Source organism: Buceros rhinoceros, unplaced genomic scaffold (genome assembly GCF_000710305.1).
Source record: "Buceros rhinoceros silvestris isolate BGI_N320 unplaced genomic scaffold, ASM71030v1 scaffold4754, whole genome shotgun sequence".
In the NCBI taxonomy this organism is placed as follows: domain Eukaryota; kingdom Metazoa; phylum Chordata; class Aves; order Bucerotiformes; family Bucerotidae; genus Buceros; species Buceros rhinoceros.
Window position 1 is genome coordinate 8,337 of NW_010406364.1, and position 15,639 is coordinate 23,975.

General features: G+C 42.3%; 1 protein-coding gene across 1 annotated transcript; it reads left to right on the top strand.

Moving 5' to 3' along the window:
• The first annotated feature begins 3,716 nt into the window (after window positions 1-3,716).
• TMEM45A (transmembrane protein 45A) lies at window positions 3,717-12,513 on the top strand. Its single transcript, XM_010134050.1, has 5 exons — window positions 3,717-3,928; window positions 6,281-6,493; window positions 8,253-8,437; window positions 10,584-10,729; window positions 12,126-12,513. Exons 1-5 carry the CDS (start codon window positions 3,739-3,741, stop codon window positions 12,217-12,219), a joined length of 828 nt encoding a protein of 275 aa, XP_010132352.1. The 5' UTR covers window positions 3,717-3,738; the 3' UTR covers window positions 12,220-12,513.
• The last annotated feature ends 3,126 nt before the right edge of the window (window positions 12,514-15,639 follow it).

A 15,639-nucleotide genomic window follows, 5' to 3' on the forward strand; every position in this document is an offset into this window, starting at 1 on the left:
TCAGTCCTCCAGTGATTTGTTCGCTAGCTTATGGGATAATGCTCTATAAAAAATAAACCCTCAAATCTATTAAGTATTGTCATCACACGCTGATGCCATCTTTATCCAATAAATAGCACCAAAATACTGAAACCGTCTGGCTCCGAAGCCGTGCAGAAGACCTGGTGGGAGCTGCTTTGTCCCATGCTGCACAGGGGGATGCCAAAGCACAGCAAGGAAAGGCAGCAGCCTGCCACCCTCTCCTCCTCTCTTTTCACCTCCCACTGCACCCCTGCCTCACACCTCCTGACCCTGCAGTGATCTTCTCGCAGGGGAGGCTCTGCTTGTCCTCGCTGTGGCCTCAGAGTCATCCTAAGCCCCCAAACCATGTGATAGTGTTTGGTTCACTTGCAGGCAAAACTTCTCCATCACATCAGTGGTGGCAGTTGACATCTAGTCTTGCTGAAATAAACTCTCAGGCTTTATAAAACAAAATTAATAAAGTCGGTTTATGGCAAGCTCTGTCATGATGTTTTCAAGTTTACTAGGGATTTAAAGTTTAATTAATATAAATCCTTTCTGGAACCTTGTTGAGATTCAGTGTTGCAAACAACTGCCACAACAGCTGGCTGGCAGATCTGACGTGTCTCCTTCTAGAAAATTCCTACAAATAATCCCCAACATTTTTGGATAAACTCAAACTGAAGTTTACACTCCCTAAAGCTGACAATACGTGATTGGATTGCTTATAGCAAAAAATAAATTCTTCTGGTTTGTTTTGTTTATATTGGATATGCAGCAGTAGGTGCTGTTTTTCCTTTTCTTCTTCTACCCTGTTTTGAAAGGCAAAAAATAGTTTTAAACAGAGTAACTTGATGGATTACCCAGATTTAGGGCAGAAAAATCCTGCAGTGAATAGAGCTCTAGATGACCCAGGTGTGAGTTTACAGATTGAGAATTACATCTGAAGTTTTGTATACCATGAACTACAAATGACACTAGCACACTGCTCTTCGTTTGACTCTTACTGCAGCTGTGCTCTCCTAGAGGGAGGCTTTTCATATGTTTAATTTACCTTTTCAGTCCAGTATCTCACTTTGATGTGGGGTACAGGGTAAATCTTTGCATTTGGAGTGCTACCTCCCTGTGGTGAATAATAAAGTGTTTAATGAATAAAATCTTTGTAATGAATGGTGTCCATTGAGATCAGACATATGGTGAGGAAAGGCCACTCCCTACTCCTCCCCTCTTCCTTTCATTCAAGAAAAAAGAAAAAACACAAATGTGTCTGAAAAAAGCAATGTCTTTCAGGCCAGCACGTTTTAGATGAACCAGAAATTAAGGCTTTCAAAGCAAAAGAAGTATTTCAAAGTTTAAACCAAAATTTAGGCAACTGTCTAAAAACTTCAGCTCTCTTTTTTGAAGCAATCAATGGCGCTGGCCTTGAGGCGCAAGCTGGTCAGACTCTTTGAACTAGAGTTGTCCCAAAATGAGGTACCTCTTCTGTGAGACCACGGAGGCTGGGTCTAACCTGTGGTGCTGAGCCCCCCCAACAGCACCACTGAGAGCCCATCTATTCTGTAGGTTGCTCAAGAGTGAGCAGTGCTTTCCCCACCTGCAAATACAACATTCAGGCATCAGCCCAGCAGGACTTTATGGGATGTGGGGCAGAGAACACTTTCCTGACTGCTGGATCCGGGGCTGCCACCTCCTCCTTCTGCTCTGCCCAGCCCAGCTCACCTTGGACCAGGATCAGACATGCTTAGCATGCTGGCTTAGCAGGCTGGTTTGTGACCATTAACTCATGCTCAACCCCAAGGAGGTTTACAGCATTTTCATTCAGAATTTTGTGAGTGGGGATGGAGGTGGTCATCACCTTCCTGGTGGCTCTGTGCTGAGAACTGTGTTTCGAGTATGCCACCACTCACTTCTCCTCAAGGCTTTTGCTCTTCTGATCCGAGCAGCTGGCTGACCACCAGGTGAGGCAAAGCCCCCCACAATAGCTCTGGGCATGTCGCCCTTGCTTTTCTTCTTGTTGGGAGACGAGTGGCATGCAGGAGCCTGTCCCCACACAGTAGAAATCCCAGATGGAGACCTCTGTGTTTCATAAAAATATGTAAACACATCCCTCATTCCCCCTTTGGCTGCCCCATGTCTGGTAGGCACTGCTTCCCCAGGAGCCTGCCCTGGGCTGGGTGCTGCCACCTCAGCACACTTCCCTTTCAGGCTTCGATATGGCAACACCTGCGAGGACACAGCCTTGGCTGGGCAACCAGTATCATGCTTCCCTTTTCTGGTACTTCAGTAATACTTTCTTAGAAATTAGCAAAGGGGAGTTTTATCCAGGAAAGATTTTAAAGCTCACCCCTCCCCTTCTGCAGCACTTGCAGTGGGAGAAACTGGCTCGGGAAGAGGCAGGGAAAGGCAGTGGGGGCAGGACCCTCTTCAGCATTCCCGTTTAAATCACAGCCTGCCTTGTGCTACATAGGAACAGTCACTTTTTTTTTTCCTCTACTTTGTGGTTATTAGGTCACCTCTCCTCATGCAGTTGGGTAATAGTCTTATGGCAGCTTCAGGACCTGTGCATGTGGAAAAGTTTCTCTTCTTAAAAAAAAATAATTAAGGCTTTCAGTGGAGTTTAGCCTCCAGAAATAGGAGCGGGCTCACGCTACGTGACTAGACAGCATTATGTGAACCATCTGCAAGTACTCCATGGCCCACAAGCCACAGTTTAAAACTTCTTATGCAGAGATGACCATAGGAAATACTTAGGGAAAAAAAATATATACCAGAGCCTCCATGTTCTATTCATAACCAGATGGCTCCAATGTAGTGCAGCAATTGGATTTATAAGTCAGCAGCAATAATAACAGAAACTGCCAACGCCTCTAAAATGGTTATTTTATATTACTGCTTGTGGAAAGATGTAGTATGCTTTTGGGTCACAATGCACGACAACTCAGTTTACAATAACTTCAAGAAAAATTGCCATTTAATGTCACAACTCTTACTTTAGTAAAGAATTTATTTGAACTAAGTTAACTTTCCTAAAAGTTGGGATGACAACCAGAATTATCAGATTTTATTAGTGGCACTGCTTATAAATAACTGTATAACACTGATCAACTAATAACCTTATCACTCAGTGCACTTGATGTACTTGCTAATATGTATCTAGCTGTGAGTGCATAACTCACCTATCAAATATGGAGAACGACTCCATGTTTGTAAATCATAAGGAGACATCCGGATTGAAATATGAAATACAATTTATTAGTGAATAGTTATCCATTGAATCTGTATATAATTGTTTTTTCCTTCAGTCAGGTATTGTCTTGATTCCTGTTTGTGAAGTAAAGAAACATGAAACTCTCTAAAGGCGAAAGAACCAAACTGTGAATATTCATGTTCTCTCTTTTGCTAGTACAACTTCAACAGCAAGACATACTGTACTATGGGTTTTTTTCCTCTGAACTTGCCAACAGCCAGCTCTGCATTTCAGGTCATCTCTTTGCAGTTGGATCTCTTACTCTTGTTCTGCAAAGCTGTGAAACTGGGGAGACGGGCTGGGTGTTTTGAAGAGCCAGGGAAGATAAATACCCCAATTTATTTTTAAATAAAGTGTGAGTACTTAATTAAGTGACACCCTTTAGATCTATGCAAGGACATATCTTAAAATTATAATGCAGAGAATTCTCCTACTATTCCCATAATCGATCTGCATTTGTTTCACCTTCAGGTATCACCTAGCAGAACGCCATGGGCAATTTCAAAGGGCATGCTCTCCCTGGAAGCTTTTTCCTTCTTTTTGGCTTGTGGTGGTCGGTGAAGTATCCACTGAAGTATGCCTGTCGAAAAAACAAGAACGCTTGCTACCTTGGTTCCAGGGCAGGATTTCAGCGCCTGGAATTTGTTGAGGGGATCATCAAAGCTGTGTTTGCCCTGATTGGTAAGTAAGGTGGACTTGGGGCACACAACAAAAAAGGCTGTGCACTTTAACTTTTTTTAAAATTCTTGTTTTTTAGTTTTGTTCACTGATAAAATGTATCTCATTGTATTTTGGTATTTTGTCCTTTAAACATCACGCGTCTAAGAACTAGCGAGGATACTGCTATTAATCACATAGTTACAACTGCAACAGAGTTTCATCAGTAGCACTCTTCTGGAGCTTCTTTGAGGTCTCCTGACTGCTTTACAGCTGGTCCATCTGAGTTTCATATGCTGTTTACTGCTTCGGTAAGGGAGACAAAATGTTTAAGCAAGGGGCTCTCACATGCAGACTGGGAGCACCAGACTGTGGGGTCATTGCTTTTCAATTTTGAATCCAGCCATCTCAGATGTTGGTTGTCTCCACTGAGTTTTTGATGAAATATATATACACAGATGTTTCTTCAATGACATCATTCAAAAGTGAAAATATTAACGAAGAAAGACTGAACTCAGATCTTATTGCCACTGTTGCAATGGGGTGGTTGGGAGTGGGTGGAGGGAGCTGTTTATGCTTCCATTCTGGACAGGCCTGGGTACAAACCCATGGAGATGGTTTAGTGAGCTGTGCAGCCCACTGGAAGTGCCTAGTTCTTGTTTATATTCCAGCAGGCTGAATGTTAGCAATTTGCGTTTATAAAGTAAGTAAGCTAAATAACAGGGGACCTGGGGAGCTCAGCACGTGTGTCTCTCAAGTCGAAAAGGATCTTTATTTTGATTTACATTTTGATTTTAAGACTCTATCTATCCACTCTTCTTTAGGTGCTCAGAGTTGCCTGGTTTCTAATCAAGGGGCAGGCTGTGCCAAAATCCTGTTCTTGCTTTTCCTTCCCCTCTGGGAGTTGTATCATCAGCACAGTTGATAGATCAGCACTGAAGTGATGTTGTGTGCACAGTATACACTTTGATATGCCTTAAAAAAAGTATCAATGAGAGCATTCATTTTGAGGTGTGAGTGGGGACATCTGTCCTACAAACCTCCCAGTTTGTGTCTAGAGGTAGTTGGCAGCTAAAACACTCATCTAGTGTTTTTATTTTCACTCTGAAACAAAAAGCTATTATTTTAACATATGGTAATTTCAATTCCAGTCAAAAATGTGGACAAGAAAAGACTGGCAAGGACAAAGAGTAAAAGTAGCAGAAGGAATAGAAATAAAACCTGCTGTTTCTGTGTTAGGAAAACTTGAAATAAAGGCAGAAAAACTGTATTTGCTCTGCAGCACATCTACGTATACAGCAGTACACTGGCCCATGCTTTATAAACAGTATAATTAACTTTAACATTTAAAAAGCATAATGTATTTTAAACCCTTCCCAAACTTCATTAATGATATGAAGTATCTAGAAGTAGCTTTCCCCTTGCCAGAGCACTGCTGCTAGTGAGCAAGACACCAAGGGGCCAAGGTAAGGGAGGCAGTGGAGCAGCAATTCAAATACCATCCTCAGTATATACTCTCATGGGACTTTTAGTAACTCTGCATGGTGAAGGGATTTCCTTTCATGGCTTTATAGGAAAAAAACCCTTTGAATTAAAGTCTGAACCCTGTTGTCCTGCATATTGCAGGGGACTGAAATGGCAAATCTTTCTTTTCGGGACTTTAGCATGTGTTATACTCATGTTTGAACCACTGGGAAAGGCAGCTGAAAAATTCAGTCAGAGGACTACTACAATAGTTTTGGTTTGGTTTTTTTTTTTTTTTTTTTATATTTTTTCAGTCATAGGGGTTTTATACTAGTTATTTTTTTGGAGGCTTTTCAAAAAGTTTTGTTTTTTTTTTTTTTTTTTTTTTTTTTTTTAAAAAAAAAAGCAGCACAGAATAGCTGCCTCCATTTTCACTGCTGGAAATGGCAAGATTCAAATAGTCCCATCAGGAGAGGAGCTGAAGCCTGGTTTCCTCTGGCTTTCTAGTCTCATGGTTATGTGATGTTAATATATACTTGAGCTCACTCCGTGGTCTTTCCCTCAGCAAAGCAACTCATTTCATCTCTCCTTCACCCACTGTCTATTTTCTTGTAAATTTATATAAAATTACTATCTTTGAGGCCTCTGTGCCTTTGCACTTGAATTTGGACAACATGTTAAAAACTTCATTGAGAATGGCTGAACTGGGCAAAATGGAGCGAAACATAGCAATCACACAGAGCAAGCCTCAGACAGCCAGGCTAAGCCCTAAACTGACTGTCCTTAATGCTGTGCAGGGATATATAACTCTCACTCTCTCTCTCTAAGCCTCTGTTGTTTGTGTGAAGACTTACCATCAGTCTATTCCTTAAGCACCAGGACAAATAGTTACACTTCTCATTTCATGTGCAGGAATGGTGGCTGAGCAGTTTGTCCCCGATGGACCTCATCTGAAGTTGTATAATTACGAGGAAAAGCACTGGGATCACTTGACAAATTGGCAACATGCCACCATGTACCTCTTCTATGGCATTTCAGGGTTGGTTGACATCGTGGCTCACGGGACCAACGCATTGCCAGTGGCCATGGACAGGATGATGCTTTCCTTAGCAGTGTTTATTGAAGGTCAGTTTACCTCTCCCTGCAGAGGTGCATGTGAAACCTGCAGAGGAGTATCCAGTCTTTTGTCTGGAAATCTCCAATCAGCCTTAAAGAATGAGCCTACAGGAGCCTACGCATAAAAAGGTGACTACTGGCCCTCCTTAAACTGCTGAGGGTTTGTCTGCACTGCAGCCCAGAGCATGATCACACATTGTGGAGACATATCTGTGTATTCCTAAGTGTCCCAGATAGCAACAGAAACATTATGGAAAGAGCCGCAGAAGCCTGTTTTGGGTAAGTGCTCAAAGGCTCAGGCACGTGCTTCAATATATGTACTGACATGGTGCACAACTTGTTAGCCAAAGCCAGTGTGTGTGCCTTTAGTAAGGCCTGTGACACTGTTTCTCTGCAGAAACTGCCCGCCCATGGCTTGGACGGGTGTACACTTCACTGGATCAAAAACTGGCTGGATGGTCAGGCCCAGAGGGTGGTGGTGAATGCAGTCAAGTCCAGCTGGCGGCTGGTCACCAGTGGCGTCCCCAGGGCTCAGTTTTGGGGGCTGTTCTCTTTAACATCTTTATCAATGATCTGGATGAGGGGATTGAGCGCACCCTCAGCAAGTTTGCAAGTGACACCAAGCTGGGAGGTAGTGTTGATCTGCCTGAAGGTTGGGAGGCTCTGCAGAGGGATCTGGACAGGCTGGACCAACGGGCTGAGGCCAATTGTATGAAATTGAACAAGGCCAAGTGCTGGGTCCCGCACTTGGGTAACAACACCCACTGTAAAGCTAAGGCTTGGGGAAGTGTCACCAGAAAGCTGCCCAGCAGAAAAGGACCTGGGGGTGTTGGTCAACATCCAATTGAACGTGAGCCAGTGGTGTGCCCAGGTGATGAAGAAGGCCAATGGCATCCTGGATTGTATCAGCAATAGAGTGACCAGCAGGAGCAGGGCAGTGATTGTCCCCCTGTACTCAGCACTGGTGAGGCCACACCTTGAGTACTGTGTCCAGTTTTGGGCCCCTCACTTCAAGAAGGACGTTGAGGTGCTGGAGCGTGTTCAGAGAAGGGCAACAAAACTAGTGCAGAGTTAGAGAACTTATCTTATAAGGAGCAGCTGAGGGAACTGGGATTGTTTAGTCTGGAGAAAAGGAGACTGAGGGGAGACCTTATTGCTCTCTACAACTACCTGAAAGGAGGCTGTAGAGAGGTGGGGGTCGATCTCTTCTCCCATGTTATGAATGACAGGACGAGAGGGAATGGCCTTAAGTTGCATCAGAGAAAATTTAGGTTGGATATGAGGAAAAATTTCTTTACACAGAGGGTCATTAAGCATTGGAACAGGTTGCCCAGGGAGGCGGTGAACAGTTGGACTCGATGATCTTAAAGGTCTCTTCCAACCAGGTGATTCTGTGATTCTGTGATTTACCTGCACAGCAACCACATGTTGGGACTGCACTGGAGACACACTCAATTTATGTTTTCTGTACACGCAGTGTATCTTGTAGCATCCCTCTTGGTACACTGCAGACCCAGATGAATAAGACTTTTTGTTAACGTGTTTTAGATGAAAGGTGACAAAGATGCAGCTTCCCATGCAATTTCCTGGTCTGAGCTCAAGGGTGGGAGTACACAGTACATAGGCATCAGTCTTAGAAAATTACTCAGTTCAACAGAGAAGGTGATATTGGCATAAAAAAAACCCACTGAAAGTTCTCTGTGTTCTAAAAGCAGATGTAGGGAGATTACAAGCAAATATCTTAAACTGATCACTTAATTTATTTCAGGTTTTCTCTTTTGCTACCATCTTCATGGGAGAGCCATGCTGGATGTTCATGTTCACCAATTATTGCTATTTGCTATCTTTGGAGCTGCTGTTTGCATATTTCTAGAAGTTTTCTTCCGTGGCAGTATTGTGCTAGAGATGCTCCGTACAAGCCTCTGCATATTACAAGGCAGCTGGTTCTGGCAGGTAGGTCACTTTTCTGCCTTAGGAATCTCTTTCTTCACCAAAATCAGTCCTTTACACCTCTGCAGATGATTCACATGTGTTATATTATGCCCTTTAAGCACAGACCTCAAAGGACTCATAGAAAACAATGCACTCTTAATGTCCCTTTAAAGAGATAAAAGTATTTATCACCTCTGTTTTACAGATGAAAAAGCCATTTTATCTCTAGTGTTTTTTATTTGAACCAATAAAAAAGCTAAGGTGATTTTGATGAGCTCTCCCTTGCAACTGAACATCCCCTGTGATCTCTGCGATGGCCTGTTCAAAATTCACTAGCCAAATGGCAGCGATTTTACAGCCCAGCAATAGATGCTGTTCTTCACAAAGACAGTCCCCACTGTCAGCTGCCAGAGCAGTCAGCCAGTGCTCAGCCGAGTACTGGGCAGGTGAGGCAAAGCACCTATTGACACCGCATGGAGGGGAACGAAGGCACTAACTGTCTTTCCTGTTGGCTGCCTCTTGCTGCTTTTTAAAAAGCATTTCAACAGTGGCAACATAGGTTTAAAAAGTATTTGAGATCCTGATTCACATTATTACACTGAGTGATGTAAAGCCTCCTGCTCTCCAGAGAGAAATTGAGCAGAACTAACAGCCCAAACTCTTATATTTCAGGGGTATGACTCCCAAAAGAGCTCTTCAAAACGTAGCTGCCATGCTTTCACTTACCTGTGATTCTATCCAATTAATAGATATTTAATAGCAACCTTTTCTCCACTGTCAAACAAAAGAGATAATTTAACAAATTGCTGTGATCTTGTAACAAAGAAAACAGAGTATTGCTGCTGATGTGTGTTTCATCTTATAGTGGAGAACTGAGGTCACTCCAGTGACTTTTCTTTCCAGTATGTCTAGACTGGTTTCCCTTTTTTATATGCTGGCCAGACACGATTAATAAAAACGTTTGCTGTTCCTTGGGAGAACTGGACACTCAGCACCAAATCAAATATTTAAATACTTGCTCTGGCAAGAAGACAGACCTCCAAAATGGCAGTATTTTTCTATAAATGAACACAAGAACCTGGTGCTGCAGCACTTGCTGTTTTATTTTCTTGTTTGTAAATTTTTCTTTGGTGATTTAAGAAGCCTTACATAAGAGGAATTAGTTGCAAACATTTATTCTTTGTTGTCTGCCTAGTCTAATTTTAGAACAAGTTATTTCTTTAGCTCTGGAGACAATGTAGGTTTTGTTTCGAAGTAAAAAATTGAAGCACTAAAAATACAAGAGATTTAAGTGTGGCTTTTTTCACACCCTCATCAGACTTCAACCATATGTGTGACTGAAAACCACATACTGGCTGCAGCATGACAAATTTGTAAAAGGTAAAGGGACTTTCTTTCTGCATCATCAACATTCTCATTCACTGAATTCTCTGCATGGAAATGCAAAATGCACCACCCCCCTCTCCCCCCTCCTTCCTCTCCTCCTCTTCCCAGCTCCTAAATTCTCAGCTAAACTGCTGAGTGATGACTTTGAAGAATATTAGGCAGTACAGAGGACCAATGCTTGTCAAGGCAGACCCCTGTGTAGCCATGGGATTACTAGTTTCCCAACTTATACATTAATCTGAATTTGATCTTTCTCAGATCTGAATAAACACATCAGCTATGTATTTTATGTGGACTTACAGCTGTGAGTGAGAAAGCTCTGTTATAATTTAATTTCAAAACCTGACCTCTTTCTTGGATGATCCAGAAGAAATAGACTTACAACTCACCTTTACTTATTTTTTATTCATCTTCTGAACCATGTAACACATTCCCAGATGCTGTTGGGAAGTAGTGAGTCTGCAAACGGCTGAGGAGCTGAGGACCAGCTCCTTTCCTTACAGTACGTAATTGTGGTCACTGCAGGATTTGTTGGGTCGACTCCTGAATTTGCTGGGCAAGAGCAGGGGATCTCTGGGACTGGCATGCCACCTTCAAAGGCATTTCTGCATAAAACTGTGTGAAATGATTCATCAGAGTGTGACTGCAAAATTGGTTGTAATAATAATCACAGAAATAATCAGCACTATAATAAAATGAAATGTCTGCCTATCATAATAGACAATACAATATAGGGCACATGTCAAATGATGCTTGCTAAGTATCTTTTATTTTATTACAGATTGGCTTTGTGCTTTATCCTCCAAATGGGAGCCCAGAGTGGAATCAGATGGATCATACTAATATGATGTTCCTGACTATGTGCTATTGCTGGCATTATGCCTTTGCTTTTCTTATACTTGCAGTGAATTACACAATTGTCAGCTGGTAAGTGACTTGAAGCACTAAAACTTTGGAAACCTGTCTATTTAGACTAGCAGGAGCTTTATTTTAGAAAAGTTTCACCAACAAATCAAAAGGTTTCCACAAAGTAATTAACTGTCTTGGAAGGTAAAATAAAAATAGATATTGCTAATCAATAAAGATGACACGACTCATCGCTATAGTAGAAAGTGGAAAAACATTCATGAAGTACAGCTCTGACAGCATAATGCTTTTTACATAAAATGAGCTCTTTTTGATAGTCTTCTACATTTAAATGCATAAAAAATTGCAAGAGAGAGAGACTTTTTTTCCTACGAAATCTTCTCTCCCACTAATTCTAAGTGGCTTAGTCAGCAAGCTTTATGACTTGACTTTGAAGATTATTGGACGAGTTTCATGGCTAGCTGTGATTAGAACAGATTTCTTTTTCCCTAGCCAGTTTCATCCCCTAATTTCTAAAGTTAATCCTTTTCCTCGCTGCATACTGCTCATTCTGACAAAATTCCAACTGCAGAGTTAACTTGGTTGTACAAATGAGCCTGATTCTGTCACGTATGATCACCTGCTGCCTGCAGGACCTTACTAAGCCCTTTCCTGCACTGTTGCAAACATGCTTCTCACCCCTTGATTTAATGCTACCGTCCTAATAGCCCTATTTAATTGTGCTTTGGCCATATGTAATTCCTGCAGTCTTGCTTTGCACCATGGAGGCACCACGTCTTTTTGGATCGCAGTCCAAAAGGCACCAACGCTCAAGGCTGGGTAACAGTTTTGCTCTGTAAAAGATGACAACTATAGAGAAAGTGACAGCAATCTTGCATCCCTTCTGCTGGCAATGGTGGTTGCTGCAGCACCAGGCAACCTCCCCCAGGCTGATCACGGCACGCTGCACAGATCCTGTTTGTTCCAGACTCACTCTTCTTCACTGCTTTATAGTACTCTTCCAGGAGAGCATAGCAATCTGTCTCGTGCCTGAACAACACTGAACTTCCTAGATGTTACACTGAGATTTGCTTAAGGTTTGCTTTAAAGCTCTTAGATGTGTCCACAGGCACAAGCTTTTACAAGCAGTACGTACAGGTGGTGTTGTTGAAGGCAGTACATACTAATGTCACAGTACATGCTCGCATTGTAGAGTGGTCACTCATGCTAAAATACAGGTGTCTACAGTTAAGGCCCTGGGTTAAATTCTGCCCAGATTCTGCTTGAAATCATTATCTCCTCTTTATGATGTCTTCCGCAGTGGCCCACTTCAAGTCTTCATAAATCAATTATCCTAATTCCCTCATGAGATGCAAGAGTTAAACAGTTTTCTACCATGTAAAAATGGCCAGATGAGACTTGGTGTTACTACTGACAACTCTTTATTTTTTTTTTTTGTTGTTGTTGTTGTTTCCAGGGCAGTTCGTTCAAAGGTTAAACAGTCCCAGGCCATGGAAATGGGATTACTGAAAACAACTGAACGAGATCAGGAGTCAGAAGATGAAATTTAGTATGAATATGGCTTGACTAGTTTACCTGCTCTACCATTAGGCTAACTGATACCTCATTTCTACATTTGTTTGCCATCTTATTCTTTACTACAACTTGCTATGCAAATATCATTCCCCGAGTACTGTCTACAACTACACAGGTACATCTCAGTTGGTATCAATTTGTAGTGGTTGCACTAGTACCGTGTTTATCATGTGCTTCAAAGAGAACCAGACCGATATTAGACAGACTTGGGCTGGATGAAGTGGAATGATGAAGTCTGTGTGTTTGCCTCATTAAGCTAACAAAATGTTTTCCAGCTGCTGCTGAATGGACAATTAATTCCAGAATTAGGGTGTCCAAATAAGCATGTTTGTGACCCTGCAAGTAACTATTCATAAATAACTGTGTAGTCCTGGAGAACATCAGAACAAGATAAAAATCAGAGTCTTGCAACCATTTTGTGCAATACCTTCGTGTCTCTGATTGCAGCTTTATGTTAAATGGAACAAACTACTCACTGCAAACCCGTTCAGCATTTCCTTGACGAGAATGTAGTGTGCTCACTCCCGCAGAGACACTACCAAGCTTGGTAGGAGGACCAAAGAGGTGTATGATGATCAAAAGCCACTGTAGTTATTCTACATCTTGTGCCTAAATGGTCCTGCCTTTTTGCTGTCATTTGACTTTGAAAGGCAGTGGAAGCGACTCGGCTTTCCCTCAGCACCTGGAGCAACTTCTTTTCCACAAAGGGTGGGGGCTGTCCACTGAGGCAATGCCCAGCCAGTTTCTTTCTCGAAGTTATTTATTTTCCTTTGGTGGAATTTCTTTAGGGTTCATAACAGCCATGTGACTGGCTCCAGCATCTGGGTCAGGAGTGGGTAATGTTGATCTGCGGGCAGGATGAGATGGATTTGCTTCCTTTTCCTGTGTCCCACAAGCATTGGGCAGCCTGCACAGTGCTGCACATTGTGCTGTGGGACGGCAGGTGTTGCCTTCATAGTAGCTCCATCCCCAGCTACCCACAGTAGTGAGCAAATTAAAAAAATAATATTGTTTTTAATAGCATTTATTTCCTCTACCAAAACTGAAGTCTTGATCTGGTGAAAAGCAGGGTGCTCTCCCCAGTGCTCTGTGTTGCTGGGCATGAGCTCCGACCTCAACCAAAGGGAAATAACTCACACATGGCAACAGATGTCAGAAAGTTATGTTGTACATAAGCACACTGCCCCTAAGGTGCACACTAGCAAAGCACCACTCTGGCTCTGAACACCTCTTTCAAAAGACTGGCACTGGCAGCTTGTGACACAGCAGGACCTGCACTCTGATTTCCAGAACTGAGCGTGGGATGTATGCTGGTGCTCATGGGCCATATCCATCAGTGATAAAGTCATCATGGTAGGGTGGTCATTCTGGAAAATATCCCCCTCCCTGTAGAACTACGTCTATAAGTATTACTTTCTGATTGTTTTCAGAAACAGGCTACTGCAGGACAACAAATTCTACTCAAATGGTGCTGGTTTGTCAGGTTTGGTGCTGCAGAAGTGTGTTTCTGCTATTATTCAAGTATTTATAAATGCTTCTAAGGGCATGCAGAGCTGGACTCTGGTAGGTGAACGAGTTGTGGGATCTGGTCCCTCCACTTCTGAGTTTCCCATATATTTTTTTTAGTATGAACTGGTAGCATTAAATTACTAACTGCAGTAAACCAAATGCTTACAAAGATACGTAATAAAATAGTTTGTAGCTCAAATGGATCCTAAGACTAAGAAAAAAAAAAGTTTTTTTACACAGTTATTATATCTTCAGTTCAACATAAACATAAACATTCACTTAATTTTTAGACCACCAGGGTTATCAATGCCTTTCCAAAATGAGTGATGTCATTTATTCTGAACGAGATCTTAGAAAAAACTTTGCTTCTCATAGGCAGGAACAGTTCAAGTTTCTTCACTGTTTCTCTTCATAAACATATTCGATACTGTAAAAATAATAAGGTGCTGTTTCTCTGAACTGAAGGGAAACCTAAGCAGGAAGGAAAGCATGATAAACTGGCTGAGCTTTCATACATCTTCTTAGAAGACTTCAGTTCACCATTTTAAAAATTATTTTAGATCTTTGCCAAGTATCGCAAAGTGGCACTTGTAACCAGGTGTCAGGTTATCCAGATGAATCCACTTTGTAAAGCAAGGATAGCTGGCTCACAGGCATTTCTGTGTTTACAAATGTAAAATGGGAAACTGCAGATTGCCAGCCAAAGATCACTGCTTTTCTAAATAATTGTTTGCTCTTCAATGCCTTTCTCTGAAGGGTCTTGGAGATTTTGGCAAAGATTAATGAAGCCTGTCTCAGGACATTCCTGTAAGCTAGGTACTGGTATGTCATTTTTGTAGCTCTGTGTCAGCTTTACAGTGGCCTCACCGTAAACTCTGAATTCACTGATATCTACTCCGCTCTGGAAATCTAAGATTTGAGTTTCATTACTGTGGTTCCGTTAAAATCAGATTTTCTGTTGGCATGAGCCTGAAGAAAGGTCCACAGCTTTGCTGGGGAGCTTGCCTGTTACTTGCAGCAGGGTTACACTGACTGAATGCAGCATGTCATCACACCCAGCTATAACCTTACCTTCACTGTGCCAAATCGCTCTGGTCTCTAAACTGTTGGAAGTTTTTTAAAGGGAAGAATTTTTTTCCTGATAGAACAGTCGGGATACAAAAGTTCTGCAGTGCTGGGCAGTGAAGACGATGGTTATGCATGAAAGAGAACTTTGGGATTATTACAAGAGTCTGTCACAATAAGCCAAAGTCATGTAACGAAGTGAGCCTCATGGGATTCAATAACCCGAGTGACCTGTGAACGAGGATGGTGCTTAGCAAACTCTCCTTCTGGAAAAACTGCTTGTCTAGAAAGAAGAAGTGCCAGTACTTGAACATGATGGCCAGAAGAGTGGTTGCCGGCCACTGCCTGTGACCACCTCGGCCTGGTGACTCTGGCTCTGTCCTTACCTGCACCCAGGCATCACACCTGCAGCGGCTGTAGGTCTGTGCATTTTCTTGAGAGAAAACCTGAGCAGTACTCAGCCTGCTGAGAGGTATCGCCTGTATCTCCCTCTGTCACCCTGCTGTGAATCTCCCTTACACTGTCAGAGAAGTGGATGAATAAGCCCATTAGACACAACTGCTGGTTTTGGTGCAACTATGCTTAGCAAAGATGCCTTTAAAGAAGCCCAGTCTGAAGGCTAATGCAGACTGTGACACAGAAACAGGGAAGGCTTCTTACAAAAACTTCCTTCACATAAGAGAACATGGCATTGCACTATCAAGCTTGAAGAAATGCAAGGAAAAACAGATCCTGAAGCCTCAAAGAAACAGTAGTCTCTTGGATTTAATTTTTAATACTTACAGTACATGCAGCATGAGTGTTGTAGTGGTATATTTTTG

Bases quoted from the DNA above. Each gene is read 5' to 3' on its own strand.
- TMEM45A (XM_010134050.1), top strand. From the start codon at position 3,739: ATGGGCAATTTCAAAGGGCATGCTCTCCCTGGAAGCTTTTTCCTTCTT. The intron at 3,929-6,280 runs GTAAGTAAGGTG...TTTCATGTGCAG, and splicing joins AGCTGTGTTTGCCCTGATTG to GAATGGTGGCTGAGCAGTTT. The intron at 10,730-12,125 runs GTAAGTGACTTG...TGTTGTTTCCAG, and splicing joins AATTACACAATTGTCAGCTG to GGCAGTTCGTTCAAAGGTTA.